This window comes from Cervus canadensis, chromosome 1 (assembly GCF_019320065.1).
Source record: "Cervus canadensis isolate Bull #8, Minnesota chromosome 1, ASM1932006v1, whole genome shotgun sequence".
Lineage (NCBI taxonomy): Eukaryota > Metazoa > Chordata > Mammalia > Artiodactyla > Cervidae > Cervus > Cervus canadensis.
Window position 1 is genome coordinate 114,000,177 of NC_057386.1, and position 17,049 is coordinate 114,017,225.

Genomic DNA, 17,049 nt, shown 5'->3' on the forward strand with positions numbered 1-17,049 from the left:
AGCTTAGGATTGAGGTTTTTGTCCAGGCTCTTTTTGTTGGAATCTCAAAGGTCAACAAAAGATATTTTAATGGAGGTGGACACATGAAAAATCCAGCGATGGATGTGCGAGGCAGGTTTCTAGGCAGCCGGAGAAATGTGCACTGCCTGACAATCGGTCCGTGGGAGAGGGAGCTGGTGCTGGGGTGATGTGGTGGATGGGGGCGGGGGCGGGATACAGGCAGACATCAGGAGAGAAACGGGGACAGAGGGAGAAAGAGAGAGAGATGGAGGAAAACAGAGACACAGAGAAACAAAGAAGAGACAGACACAATAAGAGAGAAACACAGAGAAGGGCAGAGAGAGAAGCAGAGACAGAGAGACAGACAGAGACAGGATCAGGAGAGGACAGGAAGGAGAGGAGAGGATAGTTAGTAACTTCAAGAGAAAGAAAAGAGAGAGCCGAGAAAAGGGGGCGGAAAAAAGGGAAGGGGGGAACTTGGGGCGAGAAAGAGACAAAGATTAGGGAGAAAAAGGACACAGAGGAGAGAAACACTGAGGGGAGGGGAGAAAGGAGGTGGGAGGGATCTGATTCACCAGAGAGGCCCTTCCCCATATCTGTCTCCCTTGTTTTCCCTCCAGCAGGAAGGCTAAATTAGCAGCAATACTCTCAGGCTTGTGGAAGCCCCGCACTCCAGTCTAGTATCCAGGCTGTGTTAGAGGTTTGGGGACCCGCGTCCGTACAAGCTTTTTTGCCCACCACTTTCTGCCCCGAGGTAGATCCCTCTCCCAGGCACTCAGTGCTCTATCACAGGGCATGACTTTGGGAAGACCCTGCGAGACATCAATAGCTGGAACCGGGCATATGTGGAAAACACGGGCCCCTTGTTCAAAAATTAAGACTTTCAAGACATTGGCAGCTGAGCGGTAAAGCAAGCACGGGGTTCTTCCAAGCACAGGATACCTACCACCCCCATTTAGGTACTGCAAGTGAGTGGGACAGGAAGGAGCCCAGGGCCTCGGGGAATAGCAAGAGGCCTTGACTCCACCGTGGGCTTCTCTGTTGATTTCATTCGTTCAGGAAACAGATATTTAAGACTGCTAACCTGCAGCTACAGTCTTAACTATGGCAATAAACATCTTCATTTCTCAACCCTTCTCAACGTGCTAAGCACTTTACTTGCATTATTTCATTTCATTCTCGTTCATAACCAGCCAGCGGGCTGTCATTACTTCCAGCCCCACTTTATGAATGAGGAAGCTGAGGCCACTGGTTGAAGTCCCAGGGCTATTGAGTGTAAAGCCACACTCTTTACTGTCAAGGCCAGTCTGTCTCCTCTTCCAAACACGGCAGGAGACGGAAAGTGAGGCTGAGGAAAAAGGAGCGTCAGCTTCAGGATTTCTGGTGAACAGGGAGACTGAGTGAAGTGAAGTCGCTCAGTCGTGTCCGACTTTTGGCGACCCCATGGGCTGTAGCCCACCAGGCTCCTCAGTCCATGGAATTTTCCAGGCAAGAGTACTGGAGTGGGTTGCCATTTCCTTCTCCAGGGCATCTTCCCAACCCAGGGATTGAACCTGGGTCTCCCGCACTGCAGGCAGACGCTTTACCGTCTGAGCCACTAGGGAAGCCTAGGCAGATGAAAATAGGAATATTTGAATAGGAGGAAGGCTGTTTCACGTAAACATGGGCGTTTTCACACCCTGGGGCGTGGGCAGGATTGACAGGAAGCAACAAATCATGCCCCCCGAAGCACAGCCCTAGGAGCACAGAAGTGAGCAGAGTTCACAGATTCAGCATTTGATGTGCAGCGAAACCACCAGGTGCGAGGAGCTGCAGGTTCGTAGGTCTGGTTGTTTTTTGAAGTCGCTAACACACCATATCAGGTTGCCCTGCCGTGGGCACCATTTGATGGATATCCTCCAGAATGGCGTTCTAAACCTGGGGGTAGGAGGGGCTCGGGTTCTCCTGTGTTTGGATGTAGCTTTCCTGGTGGCTACTCTCCCCAAGCAGATCGCAGTCAAGACCTTTTGGTCCTTCCCTCCCCCTCCCCACCCCAGCCCCCAGCCATGTCCTCAGTCTATCTTTTGTCTTCGGGAAAAACTTTAGCTAAAGAATAAGTTTAATCAGAGGAATGAGAAAATGCAAAAGCAAATTAAAGCAAAAAAAGTCAGACAGGACAAAACAGTAATTGTTTAGTCAAGCACAGTCAAGGACCCTCATATCCTCCCCAAGGGCTGTAGACAATATTCTGAGCCAGATCCTGTGAGCTGTACATGATGCTGAAACCCACACCTGGCGGAAGAAGTTGACCACAAGATGACCAGGCTGTAGCCAGGACACAAGGTGCCACAATTCCAAGACTTGGCCTCAAGGAAATAGGAGCAAACCAATCAATCCTAGACATGAAGATTAACTGTACTTAAAACAGTCAGGATGATGCAGGTCAGACCACCATGTGACCAATTTCAAGAAGGCTGTCAGAGCTGACAGTGCTGTTTCTGCATGTAACCCCCTCCCTCAGCCTATAAAAGCCGGTGCCTGCTGATTGTCAGTGGAGGGCAGTCTGCCTTAGGATAGGCATCCACCCTCCCCACTGGATGCCAACATGCAAAGTAAAGCGAACTTTCCTTTCCACCAACCTGGTCCCTTCAATGGCTTTTGAGCTGTGAGCAGCTGGCCTCTGACTTTCAGTTACCAAAAATGACACTAAAAGGGGTTGTTTGGGAGGTGATCCCAGGAAGCAGCTGAAGGACAACAGGCAAGTAATCCTCAGAGGGGAAGGAAGACCATAAAGACTGTATTCTGAGCACTGGGCCACCTGATGCAAAGAGCTAACTCATTGTAAAAGACCCTGGTGCTGGGAAAGAGTGAGGGCAAGAGGAGAAAAAGGCAGCAGAGGATGAGATGGTTAGATAACATCACCGACTCAATGGACATGAGTTTGAGCAAACTCCAGGAGACAGTGAGGGACAGGGAAGCCTGGCGTGCTGCAGTCCATGGAGTCACAACGAGTCAGATGCAACTTAGCCATTGAACAACAACTGAGTACTGGGAACTCTGGGGACAGCATAGAACATACCTCAGTTATTCCTCCCAAGGGAAGTGAGAACTGTGATGTTAATCCCTCAACTCCACCCCTCATTGGCTGAGAGCTGCTCCCAGGTGTATCTCTCTAGCACATCCAGATGCCCTGTAAGCCACATAGAGCATGTAATTCTTATCTGCGGGTCTTGACATTCAGTATATGAGTTATTACTAAATATAAAATAGCACAAATTTTCAGATATAGATAGATAGATAGGTAGATGCTTTGTGACTATGACTGCCTGAGTGTGTTTGGGGGGAAATGCACAAACACAAGATACATTTTCTCAACTACTTGACATAAAAATAGTGTTCCATTTAGTACAATATCTTTTAGTTTCAAGGGACAGAAACCAACTCAAGTTGGCTTCATCCCAAAGAGAAGGTTTGGTTCAGATGATTCCAAAGGCAAAAGGAAGTGGGTCTGACTTTCAGCCCAATTTGATCCCAGACCCTCAACCACCTCACCAGAAATCGTGTCTTTTTTCCACTTCTGGGCCTTGTTTTTCTTGGTCTTCTTTTCATTGACAGCCAGGCTTGTCCCCTGTGGAAGCAAGATGGCTGCCAGCAGGTCTGGGCATCCCTCCGGCAGCCTGGCAACTCCCCACGGAGATTGAGCCTGTTTCCCATTGGCCCACTTTGGGTCATGTGATCATCTCTGAGCTAATCCTGGAATCTCTGATTGGCCAGGCTGTGGTCTGCTCAGAGACTCAGGCTGTAGGGTGGCTCCACCCAAGCATGTGCCCTGAGATCCTCCCTCTCCCAGTGGCTCCCCAAAGTAAGGAGGAGCTCTTAGGAAGAGAAGGGAGCCTGCGTTTCCATTACAACCAGCATGTGGGGTCCTTGCGGTGAAAAAGAGACTTTCCTTTTGGAAAATGCTGGGATATAGACGGAAAGGCACCAGCATCTTCCTAAGAGATAAACAGTTGGTCACCAATGATTGGGGGATAAAATTGTGGTTCTTGCCTCCTAATCTGATGAAATAATTTTGATTATATAAACCTCCCAGAGGATCCTCCAATAGAAAATAGTTGAAAGTCAGGAAGCAGGGACTCTGGGGGAGGGAAACTGAGGCAGATTGAGTACATCTCCACTGTAGAGAAGAGGTTCAGATGGAAGAGTCTCCTTCCAGGAGTCTTCCAGGAGTCTCCTTCCAGTACCGCGGGTTAGAGTCCGACTAATAAGAAAAACAGACTCTGGAACTGCTGGCAGAGTCTTTCAGATAAATAAGCACAGCGGTTCCCTACTGATTGTCCTTCACATTCTTCTTAGCTTGTGACACGACATTCTGCTGCAATAAACAACCTTGTACAAAAATCCTCCACCCCTGGTGCCTTGTATTTCTGTGGGATAAGTGGAATAAATTACGATGTTGCACACCATGGGCTATAACTCAGCTTTACAAAGAATGAGCTGGAGCTTTATGTAATGACCTGGTGAGACGCTCAGGATAGCTATGTCCTCTCGCCATCAAGGGGGATTTTTAAAAAGCAAGGTGCAGAATTTTTTCTCTGTTTTGAGGAAAATGAAACCTCTCCTTTGTGTTTTTAGGAGCAAAGGGAATGGTGTGGAAGGATACCCATCGCACAGTGAATATTACTGTTTTAAGGATGTGGGACTAGACTTGAGAAGGTTTTTAGCTCACTTGCTAGTCTGGTGGGTTGTGTGAATTGTTTTAATCTGCCTGGGCTGTTGTTATACACGTATATATTTCACATGCAAGCAAAAATGTAAAGACGGAAATAAATATGTGGCATTTATGAATGACCTCAAAGTAACAAACTCTACCTTTTCTGCTGACCCCCCACTTCTGAAACAGTTGAGGAAGGAGGTCCAGGTTGGGGGTTGGGGAAATGAAAAGGCATATCTTGCTTTTGCAGAAGAGGGTGGTAGGGTTGGTAGATAAAATATCCAGTTAAATGTGAATTTCACATAAAGGATGAATACATTTTACTATAAGTATATCCCTAACTGCACTTTCCCACTGGCTCAGCTTGGATCATGAGACCATCTCAGAACTAATCAAGGAAACTTTGATTGCTCAGAGGCTAGCCAGGTGCTCACAGACTCAGAACTTACTTACACTACAGATTTACATATATTTAAAAATCTGATTTGCAAATTTAACTGGTGTCCTAGAGTTTTATTTTCTAAATTCGGCGACCCTATGTGGAAGGAAATAAGATGTCTGCTAGGGGTTGGGGGTAGTGAGCAGTGGGCCCCAGTTCTATGAGTGGGAGAGCACGCTGAAGTTTAGGGAGGGAAAGAGATGAGGACAGGTGCCCAGGGATGTGAGACTCTTGGGGACAGAACTGGAGACAGAGGATTTTAAATACATTTCCTTGGCAGATATGCCTCACCCTCAGTTTCCTTGAGGGACTGTTAATACAGTTCGATTCTCACCAGGCTTCCCTGGTGACTCAGATGGCAAAGAATCTGCAATGCAAGAGACCTGGGTTCAATCCCTGGGTTGGGAAGATCCACTGGAGAAGGGAATGGCTACCCACTCCAGTATTCTTGCCTGGAGAATCCCATGGACAGAAGAGCCCGGCAGGCTAAGTCCCTGGAGTCGCAGAGTCGGACCCAGCTGAATGACTGGCACTCTGTGAACTTAGAGCCGTTTAGGGTGAAACTACATGAGCCCTGGGTCCAAGGTGAGCTCATTTTTTAACCATAACACCTTTGGCCCAGGTCTGTTTCATGGGCAAGGAGGAAGAACCAGTGAGGTTTGTTTCTCTTTCTCTGTTGAGTCAAGGGCAGTGCACTCTTCCTTCAAATTGAAAACCGTTGTATCAGAAACAATGCATCTCATCAGATGACTTTGTCCAAAAGGAATGACCCACAGGCAGTGAAGCGTGCCTGTTTAGGATTAGGTAGACCTTCAACTAAAGCCAGGCGGAGGTTGCCACCTGGTGGTTGAAAGCTACTCAGACCCTTGCAACCAGTCATACTTTGGTTGATATTCTTTCTTCACAAATAGTTAAGAATGCCTGTATGTGTCAGGCAACGATGTTGCCAACAGTAGTATTAATAGCATTGTCTTAAAATGGGAATTTCTGGGACTTTCTGGTGGTCCAGTGGTTAAGACTCTGTACTCCCAATGCAGAGGGCCACAGGTTCGATCCCTGGTTGGAGAACTAAGATCCCACCTGCCATAGGGTGTGGCAAAAATAAAAATGGATAAAGGACTATTATTGGGTTTTTTTTTAAGTTGTATGTTAAAAAATAAATAAAATGGGTATTTCTTAGTTGAATGTAAATAAAAACTTAGAAATGTGAGGAAATAAAAAATAGGTCTTTAAAACTTGTAAGCCATGAAATTCATGTTAAAACTATTTTTTCTGTCTTGTGCCATCTTTTAGGTCAGAACGTTAGTAAATCTTGGACAGGCTCATAACATGGAGAGATAAAGATGGGGAGAAGAGGGAAGACAAGGGCGGGAGGCGAGAGACTTGGAATGGAAGGTTGGTGGGGGCACAGGAGCTGAAACGTTGATAGAACTTTCCAGAAAGTGGCATTCATACCTTATCTTTGCTTTTAGGTTCTGCTTGGGTGAAATATTTTCTCTGTTTATACAGTTTCTGAACATACAGAACCATCACCTGTGTTCATGGAGCTGGTTTCATGCATTATTATTCTTGGGACAGGTAGGTGGATGTTGGCGCCATCAGAGGCCCAGAGTTTTCTGTCCACTTAGTGTCTGTCCATTCTTAGTGTCCTGCCTTTGTCCTCCTGCTGGAGTCTTCCATTGCAAGATGGACACTCAGGTCCTGAAGCATCATGACTGGGTTCAGAAAGGAGGAAACAGGGAGGGGGGGGGGGTGTTGGTGCTGTATTAGCTGAGTCTGTCCCCTCTTCCCAGAAAGGCAAAGACTTTCTTAGACAACCCTCCCTCCCCAGCGACACACACACACACACACACACAGCCAACTTCAGCTAATGCTTGTTGACCAGAAGGAGTTAGAAGATCAACCCTAACACCAAGGGAGGCTAGGCAAATGGGTAACAGGATTATCATAATTGAAACCAACCATGACCTGTTGTTGGAAGATGGGCTCATCGCTGCTGTGAGCAAAACGGAAGTTCTGTTAGCAGAGAGCGGAGAAACAGACAGTGGATAGGGTAACTTGCAGTGTCTGCCCCAACATTCTATCACTTTTAAGACAGTAACGCTTCCTCCCACATACAAGGATGTAGAAGCCCCATACCAGGGAGCTTCACAATGATGTAGAAAGACATCTCCTCCCTGTTGGGGTCCCTCACCCCAATACGCTGCTTATCATTGACTGAGTCAAGATTCAGACTCAGAGCTCCAGCTCCTCACCACTGCTGAGTCCAGCCAAACACCTCCTGGGGCAGAGCCAAGTGAGGCTGACACTGCATTCAGGGCGTCCAGGGGATAAAAGCCTGCTTGGTGGCTTAAAAGCCCTCCAGGAGGGGGCAGCACTGCTCAGGCTGGCCTGCAGGCATTCCTGCCCTGGACATGGACCAGGAGCCGGACCTCCTGCGTCCCCTTCCCTCATGGACGAGCTGTGTGGACTTGGGCGAGTGACTCGGCCTCTCTGAGCCTCAGACGCCACATCTGTAAGAGGAGAATGACAGTAATTTTACTAAGAGTAGAGTTCAAATGAGAGATTAAAGAGAGTCAAATAACTAGGAAACCCAAAAAAGAGAGGGCTTCCCTGGTGGTTCAGTGGTAAAGAATCTGCCTGTCAATGCAGGAGATGTGGGTTCGATTCCTGGGTCGGGAAGATCCCCTGCAGAAGGAAATGGCAACCCACTCCAGTATTCTTGCCTGGGAAATCCCATAGACAGAGGAGTCTGTCGGGCTACGGCCCATGGGATCCCAAAAGAGTTGGACAGGACTGAGCGATGAAACAACAAGAAATTTAAAATGTAGAGGAAAAAAAAAAAAAAAAGAAATAGCACGCAGTCAACAAACGCTAGTGACTATAGTCACTGCGTGCGATTTCCTTTCTGTTATTGTTCCTATGCTATCCCGGCAGGGGTCTCACTGGTCACTGCCTTCGGGTCTCGCTCCTGGCCCAAGGCAGCCCATCCTGCTTAGCCTGTCTGGAGCGCATTTACTAGTGCGGGTGGGTTCCAGTCCCGGGGGAGTTCTTGTCTCGCCACTATTGTTCTACACCTGCAGGCAGTCGGGCCTGGCAAACAGACTCTCGGTTTCCGAAAGTATCCTAGGCACACTACCTTTATCTTGTCTGTCCTTCCTCCGCGTCTCTGTTCCAGGACTGATTGACTGACAGGCCTATAGGAGGAGTCAGCCCCACCCTGGTCCCGCCAGCGGCCCCGCCCCCTAGGAAGCGTCTCACCCAGAGGGCGTATCAGAAGCCCCGCCCCTTCGTTTCATCGCGGAAGATGATTGGACAGCTGCGAGGAAGGAACACGCCCCCACCACCGCAGGGATGCTGCCACACGTGCCTCCCCAGCCCTTTCTCCATTTGTTGTGGGTTGTCCCTGAGATCTAGAGCGACCCTGGAGACCCTGTTCCCCTAATCCTTGAGAATTACTTAAACTTTGGATTCGATCCCCCACGTGGCCGCCAGAGAGAATATTAAACATAAGAGTCCAGTCCTGTCTCCCTGCTTGAGGGTCTGCCCCCTCCCACCTCTCCGTCCCCCTCCCGCCAAGCAACCCTCTCGCTCCACCTTCCAGCCACCCTGGCTTTGTCCTTCAAAGAGGACGAACTCTCATCGGCCTCCCTCTGCGCCGAGGATTCCCCAGCAGCCCAGTATGGCTCTACTCCTCTAAAATCACCTTGATCGCTCACCTCCAACCCCCCGCCGCACCTGGCTCCTCCCGGCACTTGTCATTCTTGGCACGAATCGTGGCTTGCGGTCATCTATCAGGATTCCTTTACTTTCTTCTGGGTACCACCCGGAGCATCGCTTTGTCAAATGGAGACAGGCTAGTGATGGTAAACTGTATGTGTCAACTTGACTGGGCTAAGGGATGCTCAGATAGCTGGCCAGACTTCATTTTTAGGTGAGTCTGTAAGGGTGTCTCCCCTAGAGATTAGCATTTGAATTGGGAAACTGAGTTACGAAGATCACCCCCACCTAGGCAGGTGGGCATCTTCCAATCCAGAGAGAACCAAAGGTGGAGGATGGAGAATTTGCTGGGCTTGAGCTGGACCATCTCTGTTCTCCTGCTGTTAGGCATGGATGCTATTGGTGCGTCCTGGATGGTGGTGTGCCTGATGATGGCAGTGGACACACTGTTCTGCACCTTCCCAGAACCACTCCCGAGTTGGCAGTCCTGCCTTGGCATCAAAGTGTCAGTATGTGTCACCCCAATCAAATCCCCAGAAGCAGGAAACAGTTGCCTCGGTGCCATCCTGGAGTGTTTATAACAAAACCCCTGTAACTTTGACTCTTTTTCATTTGTTTTATTAGCATCAATATATACAAAGTGGAAAATGACTTCATTATTTTAGCTTAGAAAGTTTGTTTTGTGTTTAATTTGGGCAAAAAAAAAAATGGAAATGAAAACTCCCCAGGAGAAAGCCTACCTACAATAAAACCTGACCTCAAATGACCCAGTGACCTCAAAAAGCGTAGGAAAGTCAGACCCTTTGGGTCGACCCCAAAGAAAAGGTCATTTTTACCCAAGGCTCACGCTTAGCCTCAATCTACCCATGTGTTTGCCAAATCCCGCATACAACCATTTGGGTCACGCAGCCACGTCGTTTCCTGCTGGGCTGTTTGGCAGTTTCCAAAGCTATCAGCCTTAGGTTCTGCAGGCTCTCCAAGGAGCTGGCTTCAAAAGATAATTTTTTAAAGCATGTCTGTGGAACTAAGCAAGGATGGCCATCAAGTAGCGACCGGAATACTTATGTTGGCTAAATAATACTACCCTCTACCCCTGAAAAAAGCAGGATGAGTTCCAAGCTGAAGAGAGTTGAGTGTGTGCCTTTTTAAAGCACAAGGTGATAGCTGGCAGATACAGCTTATACGAAGTAGCATGTAATACACACCATCACATGCATTCTTTGAAGCTCGAAATCTCTGTAAACGTATTTCCCCGATGTTTTACAAAGGGTAGCTTGTAGGAAGGTTCAGTCCATTCTCGAGTTTCTCAGGATTGTAGCCTATTCAAAAATATTTAATCCCAGCGGATTTTAACATTGATCTTAGAAAAACAGACCTGACAGGAGCTGAAGTGAGATGCCTGGTAGATTTTTGGCACGGCTCTCATGATTTGTTTCACCTTGACATATTACAAAGACACATTCAGATATTTGAAAAAGAAAAATAGACACCAACCTGTCCTTCAATCACAGTATACCTTGTCAAGCTTGCATGATCCAACTTTTGGCTTAAACTTGTAAAACATGGCTACAGGAGCTGTACTACTAAGACAGAACTGATACATTGGAATCCTGAAAAAAAAAAAAAAGAAAACAAAACTCCACCTCTCTACTCCTTCCAACAGCCAATAAGAACGCCTAGGCCATGGCTTGGCCAGTTTTAGGGAACGGGGTTAGAATAAAGATTTTATTTTTTGTCAGTCTTTATGAAAGGCAAATGTTTAGTGTTCACATAACCATAGTCTGTTCTAATATTAAATGTCATTAATAGACTTCATCATTCTGGATGACCCAAGGTTAGGGCTAAATCAGCCACAAATAGATATCAAAGCAACGATTGGATTCTGCCTTTTTAAAAAAATTTTTTTAAGGGTTTGCATTATTTGCATTGCTGCTGTTTCTCCAGACATGACATTGCTCACCAATGGTCTGGAACATCTCTCCTCTGGTTCTTTCATAGAATGGGGTGGACTCTGGGCCGCTGGAAGGCAGCCTTTTATGACCTCCTGCTGTGCACCACAAGTGCATGCTGGAAGAAGCAAGTATGCAGGATCCTTTTCTGGCAGAAGGAAAATATAGTGGGCCTCGGACCCCCCGAGACCGAGGTCCACGGTCCTGCTGGGAGGAGGGTGTATGTGTCTGTGTGTCTGCCAAGCCAACTGCTGTATTCTGTTTCAGAGGCTTTCTAAGCAAGTTTCCAAGACACGGACTCCAGGCCATTGCCCCAAAGGCAGGGCAGCCTGAAAAGCCTTTTCATGTTTGAAAACTGGCTGATTTAAAACAATCCTAGAGAGCATGAGAAGGTGCCAAAGAGGACCCCCAAAGCGACCAGGCCGGTGCGCCTCTCTGAGCCACCGGCCATCACTTGGGAGATGAACTAGCCTCACGTGGGCTATTACTTCCGAGCATCCTTACCCCTCACCTTCTCTTTACACCTATATTTAGGAAAAAAAAAGTCTTCCCGATAATCACACGCTCACCAGTCCTACTGGGGTGAGGCAAAGGACCCTGATAAAATGCCAGGATGCTCACAGGATTAGTGAACTGCTGAGAATCCCTTTCTGGCCTGAAACTTCTCCCCTTCTCACTGGAGTTTGAATCGTGTGATGAGGATGCCGTTGGGGTTTTAAATCCCCTTTCCTCTTCCTAAGCACCTCCATGGTCAAGCATTCACACCACCATTCAACATCTGGGCAGAGCTTTGGAGAACAGAAAAGCAGTTTTTTCCTATGGGACCCTCCCTCCAAAATACTTAAATGTAAGGGTCTTCTGAAGGTGCCCCCTTACTTGAATCTCCACTATTTTAAGGGCTCTGGCACTCCAGCGTCCTCGGGGGGAGTCAGGGCTCACCCCTGGATTCCTCCCCTGCAACCCCACGCCCTTGTAACTATCCTGGCAACATTCCTCATGCCTCCAAAGCACGCGGATCAATCATCACAGCTTGAGGGTGGCCTTGCTGAACACGGTGATAGATTCTGGCCCTGGAGGCATAAATTACCTGCTCTTTCATCACTGGAAGAGTGTCACGGAAAAGAACATTTTATCCACTCCATTCCCTTACCCAGTGATCCCCCTCATCCAGTTCTTCACTGGAACTCAAATCGCTCATCTTCTCTGAAAACTTTCCTTTGTCATCTGTCACCTTTATAGAAAGAAAACATTTTCTTAGTTTGACAGCAGCCAGGGAGGCTGGGGTGGTGAAAGAGAATGTTCATGGAACAACCTTGCTGCCCTCAGAGGGGCCATGGGAGGGAAGGGTTGGGGTGAGTCCTTTGAGAAGCCCGGGAAATTGGAAGGAAGGACGCAGACTGATTTTGGAGCAGAGCTGTTTAAGTCTCTATGCCAAATTCCAACCCCAGTTAATCCAACAAGAAATACCCCTTTCCAACCTAACCTTGGGACTTAGATTTGTACGAAAACACCATGGGCATGGATCCTGAAGATGCATGCAATCTGATGCAGCCATAGTTGCTTATGGGAGACAGCCTGTTGTGTTCTGTTTATTTTTCCCCCTCTTCCCTCAGTTGCTGCATTTGCCATTTTACAGGTCCTCTACCCGCCTTCACGACTGAGGCTGTGCCACGAATTTGGCTGCAGCTGCAATACATCCGACCACACACCTAAACTCGATTTTAAATATAATAAATACAGCGAAGAAAACAGTAAGTCTCCAGTAAAGAGTCTAAAGAAAAGCCAGCCGACACTCCGGGGTTTCCATCAAATGCCACATGGTCTCTGGATGAGTCTCTCGAGGAGGCTGTAGTTGAGTTCGTATTTGTAAGTTCCCGTCTCACGTGGAGCTCTCTCTAGATGGAAACTTCATACTCTCTGGTTTCCTGCGCGAGAGAGAAGCACAGATCTGGTGACCCCTTGTGTGGCAGAGTGACTCATGGTGTGGTTCTGGATCTTCACTCCTCTCTGTATCTGACACTGGACAGAGGACTTTGCAGTGCTCTTGACTCTGACCTTGACCTGCTTTTGCCAGTGGGTTATGGTAAAGTGAGGCTTGAAGAGTGCATGTGTGTTTCTGCCTGTGTCTGCCCTTCTGCCATCAACATAAGCGGAGCATGCCTTGATGGCCTCTAGCACCGTCAAGATGCTGATAAGATGAGACTTCTGGACAGCAGAGTTGGGTCACTGGCCAACAAGCCAGTTCCAGATGTGTACCTGAGGGCTGCTGACCCAGGACTACTGCCCAGCTGAAACTAGCCAAAAACATTGTCCCATGGACTGATGAGCAAATTAATGGTTTTTCCTTTGAGCAACTGACTTTAGGGGGTGTTCATTACTCAGCGTTATCATAGTTCTAGATGACTGATACACATAAGTCTAATACACATAATGATACACATAAGTCTTAATAAGGTCTACTTTCTAAAGTACTGTTTTTCATCAGCTTGACCTTCTGAGGATTCAGAAACAAGCTACATATGTGTAAAATAACATATGACTTTGTCTTACTAGCACCAAATCTAAAATGACCACAACATGTAGGCAGCAATCAGTTCCATTTCTCCAATATTCATTGAGTGTATGTGATATACTCCAGGCTCCCAGGGCAGAGAAGGGAGATACAGGAAGTCAGAGGCTTGGACCCAGAAGGGTCTGCTGTCATATGCTTTAATGGAGGTCTGTATTTCCCACTGGGTCAACACAGATAAGCAATTCTGTCTGTGTTTCATGGTAGATGAGACTGTGGTGGGCAGACTCCAGGGTGGTCCTCATGATCCCCACCCTCCTGGTTTTCACATTCTTGTAATGATCCCTTCCCCTTAACTGTGGACAGAACCTATGATTTGCTTCTAAGCAACAGAATACAGAAAAGGTGCTAGGATGTCACTTCCATATTTTATATTATATAGGACTGTGGCTTCCTCTTGCAAGGGGACTCTCTCTCTCTCTCTCTGATTTTGAAAAACCAAGCTTCTACGTTGTGAGTCGCTCTATGAGAGGGACACATGGAGAAGAAGTGAGGTTGACTTCTACAAGAAACTGAGCCCCTCAGTCCAACAACCTGCAAGGAACTAGATGCTATTAGCAACCATGTGAGCTTGGATGTGATCCTTCCACAGTCAAGCCTCAGATGAGAACATAGCCTTGACTGACACCTTGACTGTAGCCTGTGAGTCCTGGCAGAGAGGACCTGAATAAGCTGTTCCTGGGCTCCTTACCTATGCAATCTATGGGGTAATAAATGGGTGCCTTTTCAGGTTCCTAAATTTGCAATAATATTGCCACACATCAATCAATAACCAGTGCAGGAGCTCAGAGTAAGTGGGAGTGCGGGAAGGTTAGCAGGGACAAGGAACAAGTCAAGTTTATGCCCCGCAAACACTGGGAGACAACTGTACACCATCACATAGTGAATTTGAAGGGCTGAGATTCTACAGAATCATGAGTATCTTCTGGTTCTTCATACATGCCCCTGGACCTTTGCATGTGCTCTCCCGTCTTCTTGGCATCTTCTCCAACCATCGTCTAAGTCTTACCCTCCTTACATGTCTCAGTTTTACATCACTTTCTTAGAGATGCCTTCTCCCACCTCCTCCAGGTGCCCTCCCCCAATCATATACTCAGAGCACCCCATCCAATTTCTTTCATGGCCCTTAAAAATGATTGTTTGTTGCAGTTAATATATTCACTGGGATATTTGACTGTTTGACATTCAAGGGGAGAAGGGGGAGTATAATGATGAATGGAATCAGAGTTTGCATCCTGGCTGCAGGTTCTGTGTTCTGACTGTGGACAACCTCGACCAAATCATTTTTCCTCTCCCTGAACCATAGTGTCCTCACCAGTCAATGAGGAATAACAGGAGACTCTAACACAAAGAGTTACAAGGATTCAAGGAGATTATACATCTAAAGTGCCTGGCCCATAACACTCCTATGGCTATTACTATTTTGATATCTGTCTCCTTTGTGAGATTATAAGCTCATTAATGGAAGGACTGTGTCTGTTTGGTTCAGCTGTGTCCTTAGTTCCAACACAAGACCTGCCACTAAGATGTGTAGATACGTGCATACTGCCGCTCAGTAAGGAATGGAGTTTAATAAGATGTCTGGGAACGCTGCCCACTGCCACCAGGCCACTGCTGGGTTCTGACCCATCTCAGCCATCCCTCCATGGATCTCTGGTACAGCCCCTTCTTTCTGTGACCCTTCTGCTGAGAATGAACAGACTTATAGGCTTGTCATTAGCTCCCCCAAAGGGCAGCAGTTACCTCATTAGGGGTTCTGGTGGGGGTGAGCCTCTGGCCATGCCTTTCTGTCAGTGGCATGGTGAGCAAAAGGAAATTAAACCTCTTGTTTTGATGTCTGTGAGTTCAGAGCAAAGAGGGAGATCCCGGGGAGAGAAGGGAGACCGACTCACCCCCGTCTCGTAGATGGGGTTGTCGAACTCGGTCTCCACGGTGATCTGGCTATAGGGGTGGGAATACATCAGAGGCAGGCGGAGGTTGGAGTAGTAGCGGCATCTGGAGAGAGGCGGTCAAGGGGAGAGAAGTGACTCTTCCTGGACGGGGAGGCTTCAGCTTGCCGGTCGTTGAGGGGGTTGAGAGCCCCCACGCCCACCTGGAGCCCCGCCGTACCTGGTGATGTAAATGTAGGCTCCTCCCAGCAGTAAGGAGATGATGAGGACAGGGATGAAGATAGCCAGAGCCATGCTTCCTCCTTCCAGAGACGTCTCTGCTGCCGCTTCTGCTACTAAACACATAGCCGGTGAGGGTACCCGGCGCCCGGCGCGGGGCCCCCACCCTCCCAGCCCTGCACCCACTCCAGGAGCTAACGCCGGAGTGGGTGAAAGCCTTCCTCACTGGAGAGCTGGCTCCAGAAGGGAGAAGAGGCAGAGACTGGAGGAAACGGGGCTGGTCCTTTGCAACAGAGCCCAGACTCAACACTGGATGGGGTGGTCATAGACACCACCGAGGGTCACATGCTTTTCACTCAGCTCAGTTGCTAAAGAATCCACCTGCAATACAGGAGGCCCTGGTTTGATTCCTGGGTCGGGAAGATCCCCTGGAGAAGGGATATACCACCCACTCCAGTATTCTTGGGCTTCCCTCGTGGCTCGGCTGGTAAAGAATATGCCTTCAATGCGGGAGACCTGAGTTCAATCCCTGGGTTGGGAAGGTCCCCTGGAGAAGTGAAAGGCTCCCCACTCCAGTATTCTTGCCTGGAGAATCCATGGACTGTACAGTCCATGGGGTCGCAAAGAGTTGGACACGACGGAGTATCTTTCACTCTCACTTTCACCTCATTTTCTTCCGGGGGGGGAGGGGCGAGGCGATTAAAAGTTAAAATGTGGTTAAAACCCAATCCAAGGGAAGACTTGAAGAAAACTCGCAACGTGCTAACTGGAAAGGCAGATTTGCTCGACTTCAGTGGAGAAGACAGGGTCGTGTCTAGAATGGCAGGTCCCTCCCAGATCTGCTTAATCAGACTCACCAGCAGAGGGCGCTGGGCAGCCAGGCCAGCGCTCGGTACCCACACACCCCATGCCTGACACCCCAACTGAGACAACTCAGGTTTGCTTCTCAGAGGCCACGGCTGCACACTCCCAGGTAACCCTCTCGGCCTCACCTGGAGCCTCCCACTACCTCCCAGGAGTCTGCAGAAATCACAAGAACTGTCGTAACTGACGGAGGATGAGCTGGTTGGATGGCATCATCCACTCAATGGACAGGAGTTTGAGCAAACTCTGGGAGAAAGTGAAGTAAGGGGACCCTGGCGTGCGGCAGTCCATGGGGTCGCAAAGAGCTGGAAATGACTGAGCGACTGAACAACGACAAAATCATAATTCATGGTGGGGGCGAAGGGGGGTGGGGGTGTTTTCCCAGCAAAGCCCCACATCCCTTTTGGACACTTGACCTCTGTTTTCCTCTGCCATTCTCTGTGGCCACGTCTGACAGAGCTCGGCTGCATGCCAATCTATAATCCATTAACTGCCACTGTTTGGGCCTGAAAAATCAATTTTAATACCTACGATAAATGCGTGAGCAGAGAACATCACAGTGGCATCATGCCCTCTGAGCAACCCAGGCCTTTGAGATGTTCTCCCAGCTCACTGGTTGGTGGAAGACACCAAAGGAAGGGCCTGAGTCGAGACTAACAGCATAAATGCCCTCTTTTTTCCAGCGGACTGGCTAATACAGGCTCTGT

The 17,049-nt window shown here is 48.3% G+C and overlaps 1 protein-coding gene and 1 non-coding gene across 4 annotated transcripts in view; one reads left to right on the forward strand and one right to left on the reverse strand.

Annotated features, from left to right (window-relative positions):
- Positions 1–6,126: 6,126 nt before the first annotated feature.
- Positions 6,127–6,200, forward strand: TRNAG-CCC. The gene has a single exon. It is a non-coding gene; the product is annotated as a tRNA-Gly (tRNA).
- Positions 6,201–9,454: 3,254 nt separating this feature from the next.
- Positions 9,455–17,049, reverse strand: part of SEZ6L (seizure related 6 homolog like) — a 185,741-nt gene continuing 178,146 nt past the window's right edge. Inside the window, exons 15-17 of one of the 3 annotated variants that reach the window (XM_043438080.1) lie at positions 15,480–15,588; positions 15,263–15,365; positions 9,455–12,726 (exon numbers count right to left, since the gene is read on the reverse strand). In XM_043438080.1, coding sequence (XP_043294015.1) covers positions 12,697–12,726; positions 15,263–15,365; positions 15,480–15,588 — 242 coding nt within the window. In that variant the 3' untranslated portion in view covers positions 9,455–12,696. Of the gene's footprint in view, positions 12,727–15,262; positions 15,366–15,479; positions 15,595–17,049 lie in introns of all 3 variants that reach the window. The other 2 variants (XM_043438079.1, XM_043438078.1) reach the window with 2 other exon arrangements.